A 15,163-nucleotide genomic window follows, 5' to 3' on the forward strand; every position below is an offset into this window, starting at 1 on the left:
GAGGGAGGGAGGGAGGGAGGGAAGGAAGGAAGGAAGGAAGGAAGGAAGGAAGGAAGGAAGGAAGGAAGGTATAATAACAACCAGAGCAGAAATCACTGAAACAGAAAAATAATGAAAACAAAAACTGGTTTTTTGAGAGCAATAAAATTGATAAACCTCTAGCCACACTGATCAGAAAAAAAAAAAGGAAAAGTAAGACAAATTGCCAATATCAGGTATACGAGAGAGCGCATCATTATAACTTCAATGGATAATAAAAGGATAATAAAAGAATATTCACCAAGCCGGGCTCAGTGGCTCAGCCTGTAATCCCGCGCCTCTGGGAGATTGAGGTGAGTGGATTGCCTGAGCCCGTGGGTTCAAGACCCACCTGGGCAGCGAGACCTCATCTCTACAATAAATCAAAAAATCAGCCGGGCATGGTAGCGCATGCCTGTAATTCTGGCTACTCGGAAGGCTGAGGCGGAAGGATCGCTGGAGCCCAGCAGGAAAGGCTGCGGTGGCCGGGAGCGGCCACTGCACTCCAGTCTGGGCGACCGAGTGAGACTACAACTCAAAAAAAAAAAAAAGGAATATTCATGTAAATGTTTTGCCAGTAAGTTTGACAACAGACAAAATGAATAAATGCCTTGAACAATGCAAACAATCCAATTTAGTTGAACAGAGAAAGATTACTGGAACAAATAAATTATACTTTACCAAAATTAAAATTTTTTCAAAACTAAAGGCAAGGCATGAACTAGGAGAAAATATCTGTAAAGCACATATATACCAAAAGGTCTTTATGTACCTCTGACACATGACACATAATATGATATATAAGAAACTTTTATAATTCAACAACAAGACAACCCCCAACCCTAAATGGGCAAAGGATTTGAAAATACCACAAAAACAATATTTGAATGGAAAACATATATGAATTAGCATATGGAAAGTCATCCAACATTATTAGTCATGAGGGAAAAGCAAATTAAAACCACAAGAAGATACTCATACCTACCCACTAGTATGGCTAAAACAAAAAAGACTGACTATACCAAGTGTTAGCAAGGATACAGAACACTAGAACTCTCATACACTGTTGTGGAATTTATAAGTGGTACAGCCACGGTGTAAAGTTAATTTTAAAAAGTTAATTATAAGCTGGGCTCGGTGGCTCAACCTGTAATCCCACGCCTTTGGGAGGCTGAGGTGAGTGGATTGCCTGAGCCCACGGGTTCAAGACCCTCCTGGGCAGCGAGACTTCAGCTCTACAATAAATCAAAAAATCAGCCAGGCGTGGTAGCACATGCCTGTAATTCCGGCTACTTGGAAGGCTGAGGCGGAAGGATCGCTGGAGCACAGCAGGTCAAGGCTGCAGTGGCCGGAAGCGGCCACTGCACTCCAGTCTGGGCGACAGAGTGAGACTCCAACTCAAAAAAAAAAGTTAATTACATACCTGTCATATGATCCAACCATTTAACTATGTATTTACCCAAGGGCAATGAAAAATATGTTTGCCCAAAGATTTGTACATGAATGTTCATTGCAATTGCCTGTAAGAGCAGAAAACTGGGAACTCAAATATCCTTTGACAAGTGAATAAGCAAATTATGATACATCTAGATAGTAGAATGCTACTCAGCAATGAAAAAGGAACAAACTATTGATACACACATGGATGAATCTCAAAACATTAGTGAATGAAATAGGCCAGGTCAAAAAAAGGCATATACTGCATGATGTCATTTACATGAAATTCTAGAAAATACAAACTAATATATAATACATAGCAAATCAATGGTTGCCTGAAGACAATGAGGTGGGAGAAAGGAGTTATAGACTTCAAAGGGGCACAAGGAAACATTTGGGTATGATAAATATGTTAACTGTCATGCCTGAGGTTAGGGTATGATAGATGTATACATACTGCAAAATTATCAAATTGTGTACCTTAAATATGTGCAATCTAACCACAGTGGAATGATGAATAGCTATCAAGTTTGATGGAAGGGCTCAGATGGGCCCTATACCATTTTCTGCCGGGTAATCTTGATTCAGTTAATCTGCCTTTTGTGCCACAGCACTTTCCCACTTATGAGGTGGTAACGCCAGGCTGGAGGACTGTTGAAAGAATCAGTTTGTGCTTCTGAAGTGTTTTCCTGGTTCCTAGAGGACAGGTGCAAGCTACTATCATACATCTAAGAGAAAATAGTAATACTAAGCATGGGGAAGAAAGGAATGCTTGTTGTTGGACAAACAGCCACAATCTCTGTGTACAGCCTGGAACACAAACTGTATACAGTCCCATCAGGAAGCACAGATGACTACTAGAAGATCTGCATTATTATTTTGCTTTTGCGCTCGAATCCTGAGAGACTGGAGGAAGATTCTAGCTCTTGAAAAACTGTAGAAGACCATAAGAATGACAATGCAATATAGTCCGGTCCTTCAGATGTTCGTCTGGAACAAAACCAATGTAGAACAAGGTAAAGAACAAGAGAATAAAAATCCGAAGTTCCCCGGGCTGGCCTATCTATCTGTATGCTTTGCCACAAGGTCACATTCTTACTTTGCAGAAGGTCTACCACTGCCATTTTATTTGTTTTCTTTGTCAGTGACATTTTTCTTTAGGTTAAAGAAAACCTTACTGAAAAACCTCAGCGCAAAACAAAACAAAAAACACATTTGGTGGTTCCTGGAATAAACGTGACTGTGTATCCTTCTCTCTCTCTCTTTTTTTTTTTTCCGTTACAGTTAATAACCAAGATGGGTTCACTGTATTTATGCTACACAATCCTAAATTGCATTTGTACACATCCCTTGGGATTATGGTGGTCTCTCCTCTTTCTAACTGAAACAGGGTTTTACAACAGAAGTAATAAGCTTCATGTCAACATTTTCAAGGAAACTGACAATGTAATTCTTTTGTCTCCCACTGGCTCTGTTGTTCCTGAAAGAACACAGAGCTATTTTGATACAAGGATATACTGTTAAAAAGTGCTTTGTGGTGGCAAGAAGCAAAAAATGTGGAGTGCAGGCTATAATTACACTTGATATATTGGAATCGTCTATTTGTAGTAACTATCTTACCAAAGAGAGACATCTGTAACAAAGAACATGAATGTGGCAAACCAGTTCCCATCCAGGGACAATGAGGGCGTCTTTATAGCTCCATCCTCACTTCTGCCAAATTATAAAATGGCCAACCCAGGTAAGGATAATTTAGTCTTGTTTCTGTGGATTGGACCTTCTGAATTGGAACACTTTGTTAAACTGCACAATAAATCGTGACTTTTCTGAATTTTATTTTCTTCTCAAACAGCCCCGACTATAAAAATATCACTTGGCTCTTGTTCATATTTTAACTCCTCTGCTGCTCACTAAAGACCATCCAAACATACTTTCTGTAACCTAACACTTGACTATCAAACTGTAAGAATAAGGCAGGGCTGCCTGACACACAGAAGAGCAGTACTGTCTTCCACATCAGAGAGGCTGTACATGGTGCTCCACTGCCTGAGAGGCTCTGCACCTTCCGCCGGTACCTCATCTTTTCTGTTCATTCATCAAAACACTAACATGACCAAGTGAGAAACTCCTTTTTGTTTGGTTCTTACGTTCTAGGCTGGCTACCTGCTGCTCTTTTTACAGCACGAGTTCCACTTTTAAATATCACCTCAACAATTGTTTCTTCTTTTCCAAGATGTCTTCATCTGTCCTTTGGCAGACAGAGAAAAACAAAATACAAAGGCTTTTTTTCTTATTGACTCTGTCAAGCACTGTAAAAGCCAGATACTCTGAACACAGGCATGAAAGCAGTCACTAAACAAACCCCTGGGTGACAGGGCAAACTGGCGGGGAAATGCCTGTGAGGTGAGGGCAGGGCAATTCCAGTGCTTCCCAGAAACAGTCCCAGAAACAAAAGCTGGGAGACTACAAACCTGCATGAAGGACTTGAGCTTGGAGTAGAAAAGTTCTGGAAAGTCAATACCTAAACCCTAACCCTGAAGTACCTAGGAGGACGATGAAAGAAGACAGCTAAGAGGCCTAGGTGCTCCAACACAGAATAAATAAAAGCGTGGGCCCTTGTGCTGACTTCTGTTCTGAAGCCTAGCACGGGCACAGGCCAAACAGGACAGTGAGCCCAGGACTGGAGCTGACTTCCAGCCTCCCTTGAAGCTTGAAGACCAGGATGAGAACCAGCCTAGGGCCCATTTTGTGTTCTTCTTAAACTAAATAAGTTGACAGGAAAAAACAGGCCTAAAGATGTACAGGCAAGAGACTGAGTTCTCAGATATATGGCTTTTTATAAGTCACTCCTCTTTCTTTAGGTCTATTATCTATGGGATTTGCCAATATTCTATAAGGAATGTTTCTAAACAGCAAAAATATTTCTCGAATTGTTCTCATTCATTTAGAAAACAGTTAGTGAAAGCAAAAGGTGTATCTATTCTAGGTACTGGAGATACAGAGAAGAAGACCTGGTCTCTGTTCTCAAAAGTACTGAGGTACAGCTGAAGACACAAACATGCTCCCCACACAGGGTGGCAAGGTTCTGACAGAGGTAAGCAAAGGAGGCCAGAACTCACCCTCAACATTAAGGAGTGGGGGTGTGAGGACAGAGTTAGGGAAAGTGACACAGGAACAAAAGCTGCCTAGAGAAGTTTAAGCCTAAACATCATGGGTGAGTCACCAAGAAAAAACTAATGAAATGTGTCAAGAGATCTAAAACAGTTTGGTATAGAGAGTAGAATGTAACTACGGGAAAATGGAGAATGAGAAGCAACGGCAGCAGGAGAATTAGCAGAGGATGAGCCTGGATGGACTTGTAACCATTTCAAATGTTCATACACAAAGAAATAGAGCCAAATATTTTTAAAGTAAAGGTAATTACTAATAGAAAAAAAAAATGGGAAGAACAATTTCCAAACATCCACAGAAGGAGAATTATGAAAGAGTGAAAAAAAGACAGGACAAAACAAAACAAAAAAAACCATTGAGAAAACCATAAAATAAAATAAGCAGATAGGAAAAGGGCAAAACATAACCATTAAATAGAAATCAATATGTTAAATTCATCTACTTACAGACAAACTCTCGCAATGGACTAAAAAATTTTTTTAAAACAGTTAAGTGTTTCTAACCAGAGTTACAAGTAATACAAAATGACATAAAAAAGCTAAATGGGTACAGTGGTGGGTGCCTACAGTCCCAGATACTTGAGAGGATCATCTGAACCCAGGAATTCAAGACAATATTGCACTATGATCGCCTTGGGAACAGCCACTGCACTCTAGCCTGGGCAACACTTGAGAGCCTGTCTCTTTTTAAAAAAAAAAAAAAAAAAAAAAAAAAAAAAAGCTAAAGATAAAAAGATGGGAAGGATCAAGAAGAAATGGGGGGAAAAATTCACAAGTACACTGATACTAAACAAACTGGGAAAAATCAGGGCACGGAAGAACTGAATATATTTACAAATTTGATTTATAATATAATCTTGGCACTTTATATCCTAGAAACACAAATTTTATTCAAATGGCCATGAAATATTTGTAAAAACTAAGCCATGTACAAGGTCACAAATAAAATCTCAAATTCAAAAAAGTAAATAATTTCACAGCCTGTATTTTCTATTAACATATTAAGAAAAGACTTAATCATTTGTAAATATAAAATTAAGCAATACAAAGAGTAAATTTTTAGCCTTAAATGTTTGTATTTTTAAATAACAGAAGTATTTTTAAGTATTAAGTATTTAATTCAGGAATTTGGAAAAAGGACAATACAATAAATGAAAAGAAAGTAGAAAAAAGGAAGTGAAGACAGGGAAAAAACATACCCAAGAAGGCAAAGAGTATACAAATATACAAAATGCTACACCAAAATATAATAGACAATTTTAATTTAACAACTATATTTTAATAAATAAATTCATACGTGTATATATATATATACATATGTTTGTGTGAATAAGTGTGTGTGTGTGTGTAAATCAAGAGCTGCTTCTCTATAAAAAGTTGTGCTGCAAAAAATGCCTTGCAAAAAAAAAAAAAAAAAGATCCAATCCCTTCTAACTAAGTCTGCTGAAGAAAAAAGCAGAAAATTTCAATACAAAACATTAGAAGTTACAAAAAGGATATAAAGTACAGAAAAAAAGAGAAAATGAAAAAGAATTACAAGAATGTAAGAACAATTTATATTAGTAAATTTGAAAGTCTGTATGAAATTGACAAATATGTAGGAAGATATAAAATACCAAATTCTTTAACAAAAAATTAAAACACTGATGAAAAAAATCTAAGACCTAAATAAATGAAAAGATATACCATGTTCATACACTGGAAGACTCATAATTACAAAGATATCCATTCTCATGAAAATGATCTATACATTTGCTATAACTAGTTTTTGCAGAAACTGACAGGATGAGCTTAAATTTTATATGAAAAGACACAGGAACTAAGAAATTGAGATAGATAAAATAATTTTGAAAAATTGAGAAAAATCAGAGGACTTACAAAACCTGATTTCAAAAATTAACTTTTAGCTTTGTAAAGACAGTGTGGTATTGGCAAAAGAGACATATAGATCAATGGAACAGAAGAGAGTACACATATACATAATAAAATGCTTTCTGAGAGAGACATAAAAGAAAGTAAATGAAGCATGAATAGTCTACAATAAACAGTGGCAGAGGTAGGGCTTGGTGGCTCAGCCTGTAATCCTAGCACTTTGGGAAGCTGAGGCGAGTGGACTGCCTGAGTACACAGCCCAGGCAACTTGGGAAGACTTCATCTCTACAATAAAATAAAAAATTAGCCGGGCATGGTAGCACGCACCTGTAGTTTTGGCTACTTGGAAAGCTGAGGCAGAAGGATCACCGGAGCCCAGCAAATCGACACTGGGGTGGCCATGAGTGTGCCACTGCACTCCAGCCAAGGCGACAGAGTGAGACTCTAACTCAAAAAAAGAAAGTAGCAAAACTAGACTTCTATATGCAAAAATTAAAAAATTTTTAAAAAACATAAGAACTTTGTTTTATATCTTGTACCATGTTCAAAACTTGACTTAAAATAGATCATAGCCGGGCTCGGTGACTCAGCCTGTAATCCCGCGCCTTTGGGAGGCTGAGGTGAGTGGATTGCCTGAGCCCGCGGGTTCGAGACCCGCCTGGGCAGCGAGACCTCATCTCTACAATAAATCCAAAAATCAGCCGGACGTGGTAGCGCATGCCTGTAATTCCGGCTACTTAGAAGGCTGACGCGGAAGGATCACTGGAGCCCAGCAGGCGAGGCTGAGGTGGCTGGGAGCCCAGCAGGCGAGGCTGAGGCGGCCACTGCACTCCAGTCTGGGCGACCGAATGAGACTCCAACTCAAAAAAAAAAAAAAAAGGATCATAGACCTATCTATATAAAACCGAAAACTGAAAACATCTAGAAGAAAATATAAAAGAAACTCTGAGACTTTGGATTGGGCAAACATAGTTTATATATAATGTCAAAAGCATAATTCATAAATTAAAGCACTTGTAAATCGGACTTCATCAAAGGAAAACATTTGCTCCTCAAAAGACAGTGTTAAAAAATGAAAATACAAGTCACAGACTAGGAGGAAAATCTTTTCAAAACATGTATCTGACAAAAACTATCTAGAATAAAGAACACTCAAAACTCAATGAGAAAATAACCCAAGTAAAAAGTGGACAAAAGTGGCTGGGCACAGTGGCTCATGTCTATAATCCCAGTACTTTTTGGGAGGCTAAGGTAGGAGGACTGCTTGAGGCCAGGAGTTCAAGACCAGCCTGAACATAGTGAGACTCCCTCTCAATTAAAAATAAAAAATTTAAAAGGGTCAAACAGAGACTTTAACAAAAGATGTAAGAAAATTAAAGTCTGAAAATACCAAGTGTTAATGAGGTTGTAAAATAATTGGAGTTCTCATACTTTCCGGAGAAAATATAAAATGATACAAGCACTTTGGAAAACAGTCTGGTAGTTTCTAGCAGGAAACATACATTTACAATATGACCCAGTCATTTTACTCCTAGGTATTTACAAAAGAGATATGAAAACATATGTTTAGCCAAAGATTTTTAGCAGCTTTGTTCATAATGGGAAAACAAAACAAAAATCAAAAAAAAAACAAAAAGCAACTCTGGAAACAACCTGAATGTTCAACAAGTGAATAAACAGATATACTGAAATGTAAAGATATAATGGAATATTATTAGTAAGTATGAAAAAAGAAACATTTATTTGATACATGTAAAATGAATGAATCTCAAAAACAGCCTGTTGAGTGAAATAATCTAGAGGAAAAACATCCTGTATGATTCTACCAGTATGAAATTTTAGAATGATAGTGACTGCCTGGGGCTGGGGTAGATGAATTAGAACTCACTGCAGAAGGGATCAAGGGAGCTAAAAAGGGTAATAAAAATGATCTATATGGCTGAGCATGGTGGCACACACCTATAATCCGAGTGCTTTGGGAGGCTGAGGCAGGTAGACTGCTTAAGCCCAAGAGTTTGAGACCTGTCTAGGCAACATAGCGAAACCTCACCTCTACAAAACAAAACAAAGAAAAAAATTAGCCAGACATGGTGGCGTGCACTTGTAGACCCAGTTACTCAGGATGCTGAGGTGGAAGGATCACCTGAGCCCAGGATTCTAAAGCTGCCATGAACCATGATTGTCAAGATCATGTCACTGTACTCCAGACTGGGTAACAGAGTGAGACTCTGACTCAAAAATAATAATAATAACAATAACTAATTTTGTTTCTTTTAACCTTTTTAATGTAGTGGCTTCTACAAAATATAAAATAACCTATCTTGCTTGCATTACATTTCTGCTGGAATTGTCGTAGTAGAAACAAAGGTGTATACAACATCTGTCAAAATTAAAGCTGTACACTTAATTTATATTATATATAAATCATTCCCCAATCAAGCTGATAAAAATATTAGTGCATATATGCTCGTGGGGGGGGTGCTTTGCGTGTGTGTGTGAGTATAAATAACTATCCTGCTTATGACCTTTCCTTATCAATATCACTGGGTATTTACATGCAAAATTTACTGTTCTTTTTTTTCTTTTTTTTTTTTGAGTTGGAGTCTCACGGTCACCCAGACTGGAGTGCAGTGGTCGCTCCCGGTCACCACAGTCTCAACCTGCTGGGTTCCGGCAATCCTTCTGCCTCAGCCTTCCAAGTAGCTGGAACTACAGGTGCATGGTACCACGCCCGGCTAATTGTTTTTGATTTATTGTAGAGATGAGGTCTCGCCTGCCCAGGCGGGTCTCGAACCCGCGGGCTCAGGCAATCCACTCACCTCAGCCTCCCAAAGGTGCGGGATTACAGGCTGAGCCACCGAGCCTGGCTTACTGTTCTTCTTAATAGTTACTATATTAAATTACATTACACTTATTTAATGTTTGCCTCCCTCACTAGCCTCTGAGCTTCTTGAAGCAGGAACCCTGTTTTGTTCATCTCTATGTAAGCCTAGCACTTAACAGAAAGTTAACATAATGGCTGCAGAAGAGTTCCAGACACTTTACATAGTTTAGTTCTCTCAAAATTCCTACAAATTTGGCATTAAAATTCCCGTTTTTCAGAAGTAAAACTGAGGTTCACATGGTCAGAAAGGTTAAAGTAACTCACCAAGTATCTAGAGATAGTAAGTGAAAGAAGTTTGTTCCAAACCCACACTTACAATTCCAAAGCCTGTCCTTCCACCCTACACCATATTGCCACCTCTCCAAGAGGGCATTTTATAACAGTTTGATGAGTGACTAAATCAAAGTAAATATTCATATTTAGGGGCAAAAGAACCACAGAACTTTTCATGAACTCGTGTTACTGTTTCCTAGTTCTGAATGGGCTTTCTCTAGATAGAGAGCAACTTGGCAGCTCTTACTAGATCAGAAAGGGTAAGTATGGTAGGGAAAAAAATGTTCCTTCCCAATTAAACTTTCTTAGGAGTCTGAAGAAGAAAAATAATACAGAACAAAGAACATAGGAAAGAGAAAAAAGAAAATGCTGAATCTGCTAATATAGCTAATTAATGCAAAAGAATGAACCTCACAGCAACTTCAGCGTTCAAAAGTGAAAAGTTAGGAGATGCTAGAGAGGCAGTTTCTGGGTCTTTCCGAGCTCTTCTTTAATTAGCCTTCCTGAATCTCAGCACTTCTGTTTGAATAATCCACATTTCTGGTTATCTATTCAGCTCCTAAGTGCTACACATCACCAAGCTACATGCCACAGGAATGCATCACTTTATATTTGCACTCAACAGTCCAAAGACACTGCAGTTCAGACCTTTAAGAAACTCAGGGGAAAGTCCCTCCAGAATGCAGTTTTAAGGTGAGAAGGCCCAAGAAGCCAAATGCATCTCCCATATATGCTATTTGCTTGAAAGAAAGAGGGTCATTTCAACAAAAGGACAGGCGATTAGAAGGGTAAGGGAGATAAACAAGGACTCAAGGGAGCAAAGCTAGCAAAAATCAGCTAAACACAGAAGGTCTCTGAGTAATTTCTCATGTCCCTCTCTGCACTTTAAAAAAGAATTTGTTTTCAAAAGCAATTCCTCAAAGGAAGATTTCATTCTATGCAAGACCTGGTACACACTAGACAAACAAAGAGGTCTACTGTGCCTCTAGCCTTCCACAAGCCTTTCCTTAGAGTCCATTATGTAGTTATTGAAAACTCTCCAGAAGATTATGTCACAGCCTGGGAAACAGCATGTTAAGTTTAAAAAGTAGCAATACAGAAAATTAAACATGTGGCAGGCCTGAAAAATTGTTAAAAACAAGAAAATGATTACAGAAAAAAAGGCTAGAAGAAAATATATACCCAAAGACAGCCTATCGTTGGATGACAACTGTTTCTCCAACCTCTTGGAAGCAGGAATTCTGTCTTATACATTTCTGTATAGGCCTAGTACTTAACATATATATATATAGTACCTTATCAATGTTTTAGCAGCAAGTTTACATTTATACTCTGCTGTATTTAATAAAATGTATCACATTTCTGAAAGGTTTTCCAAAGAAATACCTTAGTTTAACAGAGTTTTCAGTATACTCGAAGTTTCAAGACAGCAGACTCTCGCTCAATTCCATAAAGAATCATTTCATAATGATTACAGTCTTCCAACCATGCAAAAATGCTTCAGTGTCTCTCAGTTTAAAAAACTGTCCCTTGACCCTACACCAACATGCCCCATATGGCATGCATCACATGGCTTACTCCTTCCCACAGCCTCCGGCCCCACTATGGTTACCATCCCCAACTCTTACCTCACACACTTCTCTACTCCCCCTCCTAGGTAGATTTCTCCATAGTTATTGATATAAGCTCTTTCCTAATCTTTTGCTTTCAACTTTAGGATTCTGTGAAATAATTATAAAACTAACATGATATATTCACTTAATGGAATTAGAGCATAAATAATAAGCTATATAAGGAAAGTACTATACACAGAAGTTCTAGAACCATCTTGCATAGTTTCAGATTTCTTATGCTAAGCACAGAGCACACACACAACTCATTATGGAATGTATAAATAAAAAAATATGAATGATATTCTGCTGTCAGTAACAAAAATACACACAAACAATAGCATAGATAGGTCTACATGATACATACAAAAAATTAGGGTAAGTTTAGGAATTAATGGCTAGATGTTCCTAAAACCAATACACTAAAGGAAGAAGCAAAAAGACATTGTCCTTCAATACAGTGATCATATTACTAACTGACACACAACATACTTTTTAATTCATCTACTCTTACTCTAACTTTAGAACATGTTCTTGAATTCAGGCTCACAGTGAAGAGTCAGGCAAAAAAGATGGAAGAGATATGGCATTAGAAACATACCTGAGCATGAGATTCATCAGCTGAAGACCCTCACCCTTCAGAAAGCGTTCACGATTGGAACTGAGCATTAAGCAGGAGCAAAGTGAATCAAACAGATTCTCCATCATCTCCTGTTCCTCGGCTGTACTGGGATTGTGTCTTTTAAACACCTGTCAAGTAAAAACAGCAGAAAGCATAGAGCCATAAGAGAATGCCTTTCATTAGCCATCATACAACAATTTCCAAACCCTACAGCTGAGGAAACAGAAGCTTACCAAACAAAATTCTCATCAGGTTCCATTTTAAGGCTTTCTGATTTAACACATATAATGTAACTGAATGCAAAAAACATGCAAAACCCCAAAACATTCAACTGGCCACTGGGTCCATGAGTGATTGATAGTTCCAGGCAGATAATTTTTTTTTTTAAGCAAAAAACAAAAACAAAAAAACTTGTTTACTGTGAAATATAACACAGATATAGAAAAATCCATAAAGGACATGCACAGCTAAGTCAATCGAGTGAACAACAATGACTCGATTATCCAGGTCAAGAAACAACTTTGTCAACTCCCTCCAAAGCTCTTCACTTGCCCAACCCAACCACATCCCACTTCTTCCTCTTCTAAAAATAACAACAATCCCGAGGACCAAATCTTGGTTCAATATAAGGAATAGTTTTCTGACAGTCAAGGCTGCTGTATTGCTTCATATAGTTGAGGCTCTAAGTCATGAGAAGGGCTTATAGCAGAAGTTTTCTCTTTATCAGAGATATGTGGAGTGTTAAGAGAAAAGCCTGTTAACAGCACATTCAAACCTACACAGACTACTATGAGAAGATCAATAATTCATAGGAAAAGGACTAAGCACCTTCCCAGAACTGGAAATAGATTCATATCTCAAAATTCTATTTTGGGGGTAGAGGCCAAGCCACTTAGGCAGCTGGCAACAAGATGGAAGCTGTATGCAAACTGACAGCTCAGACTCTCTCAACACTCTTAAGATTGTCTCCAAATCCTCTATTTTCAGTCCTGTTTTTAGAATAACACAGAGGAGATTTGTTACAAGAAATCTTAACAGTATTCTCAGAATGCCAGCATAACATTCCAACTGGATTTACATTTCTTACAGTGAGAAAATGGCAGTGTACCATTTCTCATTCCAGCCCTCAGTGCCATGTCCTCCCCTATCCTCCTCTGAGACCTCTATCCCATTGCACTGGGACTTGTACTCCTTGAGCTTATCTGGATTCTAAATGAATAAATTCCATTTTAGTGGCAGACTGAAAGGAAAGGAAGTGAATAATCTTGGGAGTGGGACAAATGAAAACAATTTGGTATTCCTGTCCCAAGAACACACACGTAAGCAGGAAGCACATCTCTTTTGCACTGACAATATCCTATCAGAAGACAGAGAAAGTTCATATCCAATACACTGTGATATCTGGTCATAAAGAGCAAAGGACTAAGAAGAGACAAACCATGTCCCTCCAATGTACCTCCAACCTGCCAACATGCCCCATATGGCATGCATCACATGGCTTACTCCTTCCCACAGCCTCCGGCCCCACCGCCCATTCAAAGCAGGCCATGTGTCTTACGGCAGACAGGAAGCATAAGAATTACTCACGGATAACTGCTGAAGAAGCACATCGATTCCATCCAGCTCCCCAAGCAATTCCCTGTTTTCTAAGAGGGGAAAAAAATAGAGGAAGAAAAAAAAAAATGAAGCTAACTGTCAGATTTTACAGCCGTCTAACACTGATACATCAGCAAACAAAATCAATACAGCTTGACAGAGTACAAAAGCTGCACAGGGAGCAAGAGGGAGAGCAAGGGGATGCCAAAGGCAAGAGAGCTTGCTGTCATGATCTGAAACAAGCCTGGCTCCTATCCTAACAGAATATCAATACTGAGAGGGCGCCTCACCATCATTGTCCTGGAGCAAGATGGCCAGCACTTCACTGCAGTATAGCTTGTTGGCATCGAAAGGCATCTTTGCCTATGGGGGAAACAGGAGAAATGAGAAAAATACTAAGGGGTCTTACTTCCTTCCAGAGGACACATTTTTCATAAGTACAAGATCTGAGTTAGAGAGAAGCAGAAGTTAGAAATGGAAAAGGCAGGAGAAGGGTAAAAAAGCCCGCTTCTGCTCTCAAGAGACTACTACATAGTAAAACCATAAACGGCAGGTGAACACGATGGCTCTCACAGTCTTCATGCCCAGGTGCCAATGTTACCTCCTCTGTGAAGCCTTCCCAGATTTCCCATTTTGAGTCCAGAGACTATGTCAACCCTATAGTACATACTCTAATGTGAACTAGATGAATAAAAGTTTTAGCTTCCAAGGTTAAAACTCATCATGAAGCTTCATTCACGGTTAAAATAATAAAATTAGGCTATAAATTAGTTGGCACGATCAGAAGTTGAAAAGAAAGCAAGTTTCTTCTTTAGATTAGCTGAATGCTATTTATAACAAAGTAGTTCCTTTTGGATTTTTTGAATGTTTAAAATTTAATTTGAAATCATAAACCTATCTGCTTGCATGCTATAATCTGCCCACTATTTAAAAAGGAAACCGCATTAAATATGCAAAAATGTGTTAATATTTTAACACCCAAATTACTATCCACAATTCTTTCCTTGCTGCATGTTCTACGACTTGGGAGTTTCAGAGGAGGCACATCTACTGCACAGAATCTCTTTCATGACTGTCCACATCATTGTTTCAGTGGTGAGACTTAAATATCTTACCATTAACACAGGCACTTGGATAAAGGTGCACAGAGAAGAGCAAACCCACTTGTGTGTCTGTATTTACAGTACCCATGACCTTTAAAATTCAGGCACACAGACAAGGATTGTTCATTAGCAGCAGCCTCTGCTACCTATCCAGGTTTTTGAAGTGACAAATAATTTCTGTACCTATAAAGGACAGGGGAAATGTTTATCTTGAAGCTAACACTTCCATCGCCTTAGCACTATTCATAGTTCTATTTAGGCATTGATTTTGTACTAAAGAGGGAAGAGTGGCGCCTCAACAAGAAACATCCAGCCTCATTTCCATTTTCTGTGCATGTCTTCCTGGTCGAGCCTAAGTACACCCCATAGGGCTTCAGGAGGCCAACCAGGTAAGACCACCTTAGGTTAAAACAACTGTAAACGAAAGGTCTTACATATGCTGACTACAAGTTATGCTTCTTGGGCAAGCTTGAGGCCTTGTTTCAAAAAATTCAGAATAACAGCCAGGGCTTAAATGCAATCCATGGTGTTTCTCACTTTAAGAAAAACAGTTTTATAAAAATCAAAACACAACCTCT

The 15,163-nt window shown here is 38.5% G+C and overlaps 1 protein-coding gene across 1 annotated transcript in view; it reads right to left on the reverse strand.

The window, feature by feature from the left end:
* The window catches only part of LOC103271046 (beta-catenin-like protein 1), a 67,802-nt gene that overhangs the window by 14,004 nt on the left and 38,635 nt on the right, over positions 1-15,163 (reverse strand). The window contains exons 6-8 of the mRNA XM_021717808.1: positions 13,773-13,845; positions 13,474-13,532; positions 11,866-12,014 (exon numbers count right to left, since the gene is read on the reverse strand). Coding sequence (XP_021573483.1) covers positions 11,866-12,014; positions 13,474-13,532; positions 13,773-13,845 — 281 coding nt within the window. The remainder of the gene's footprint in view (positions 1-11,865; positions 12,015-13,473; positions 13,533-13,772; positions 13,846-15,163) is intronic.

This window comes from Carlito syrichta, unplaced genomic scaffold, assembly GCF_000164805.1.
Source record: "Carlito syrichta isolate Samal-C Ts95f unplaced genomic scaffold, Tarsius_syrichta-2.0.1 Scaffold311138, whole genome shotgun sequence".
NCBI classification, from domain to species: Eukaryota; Metazoa; Chordata; class Mammalia; order Primates; family Tarsiidae; genus Carlito; species Carlito syrichta.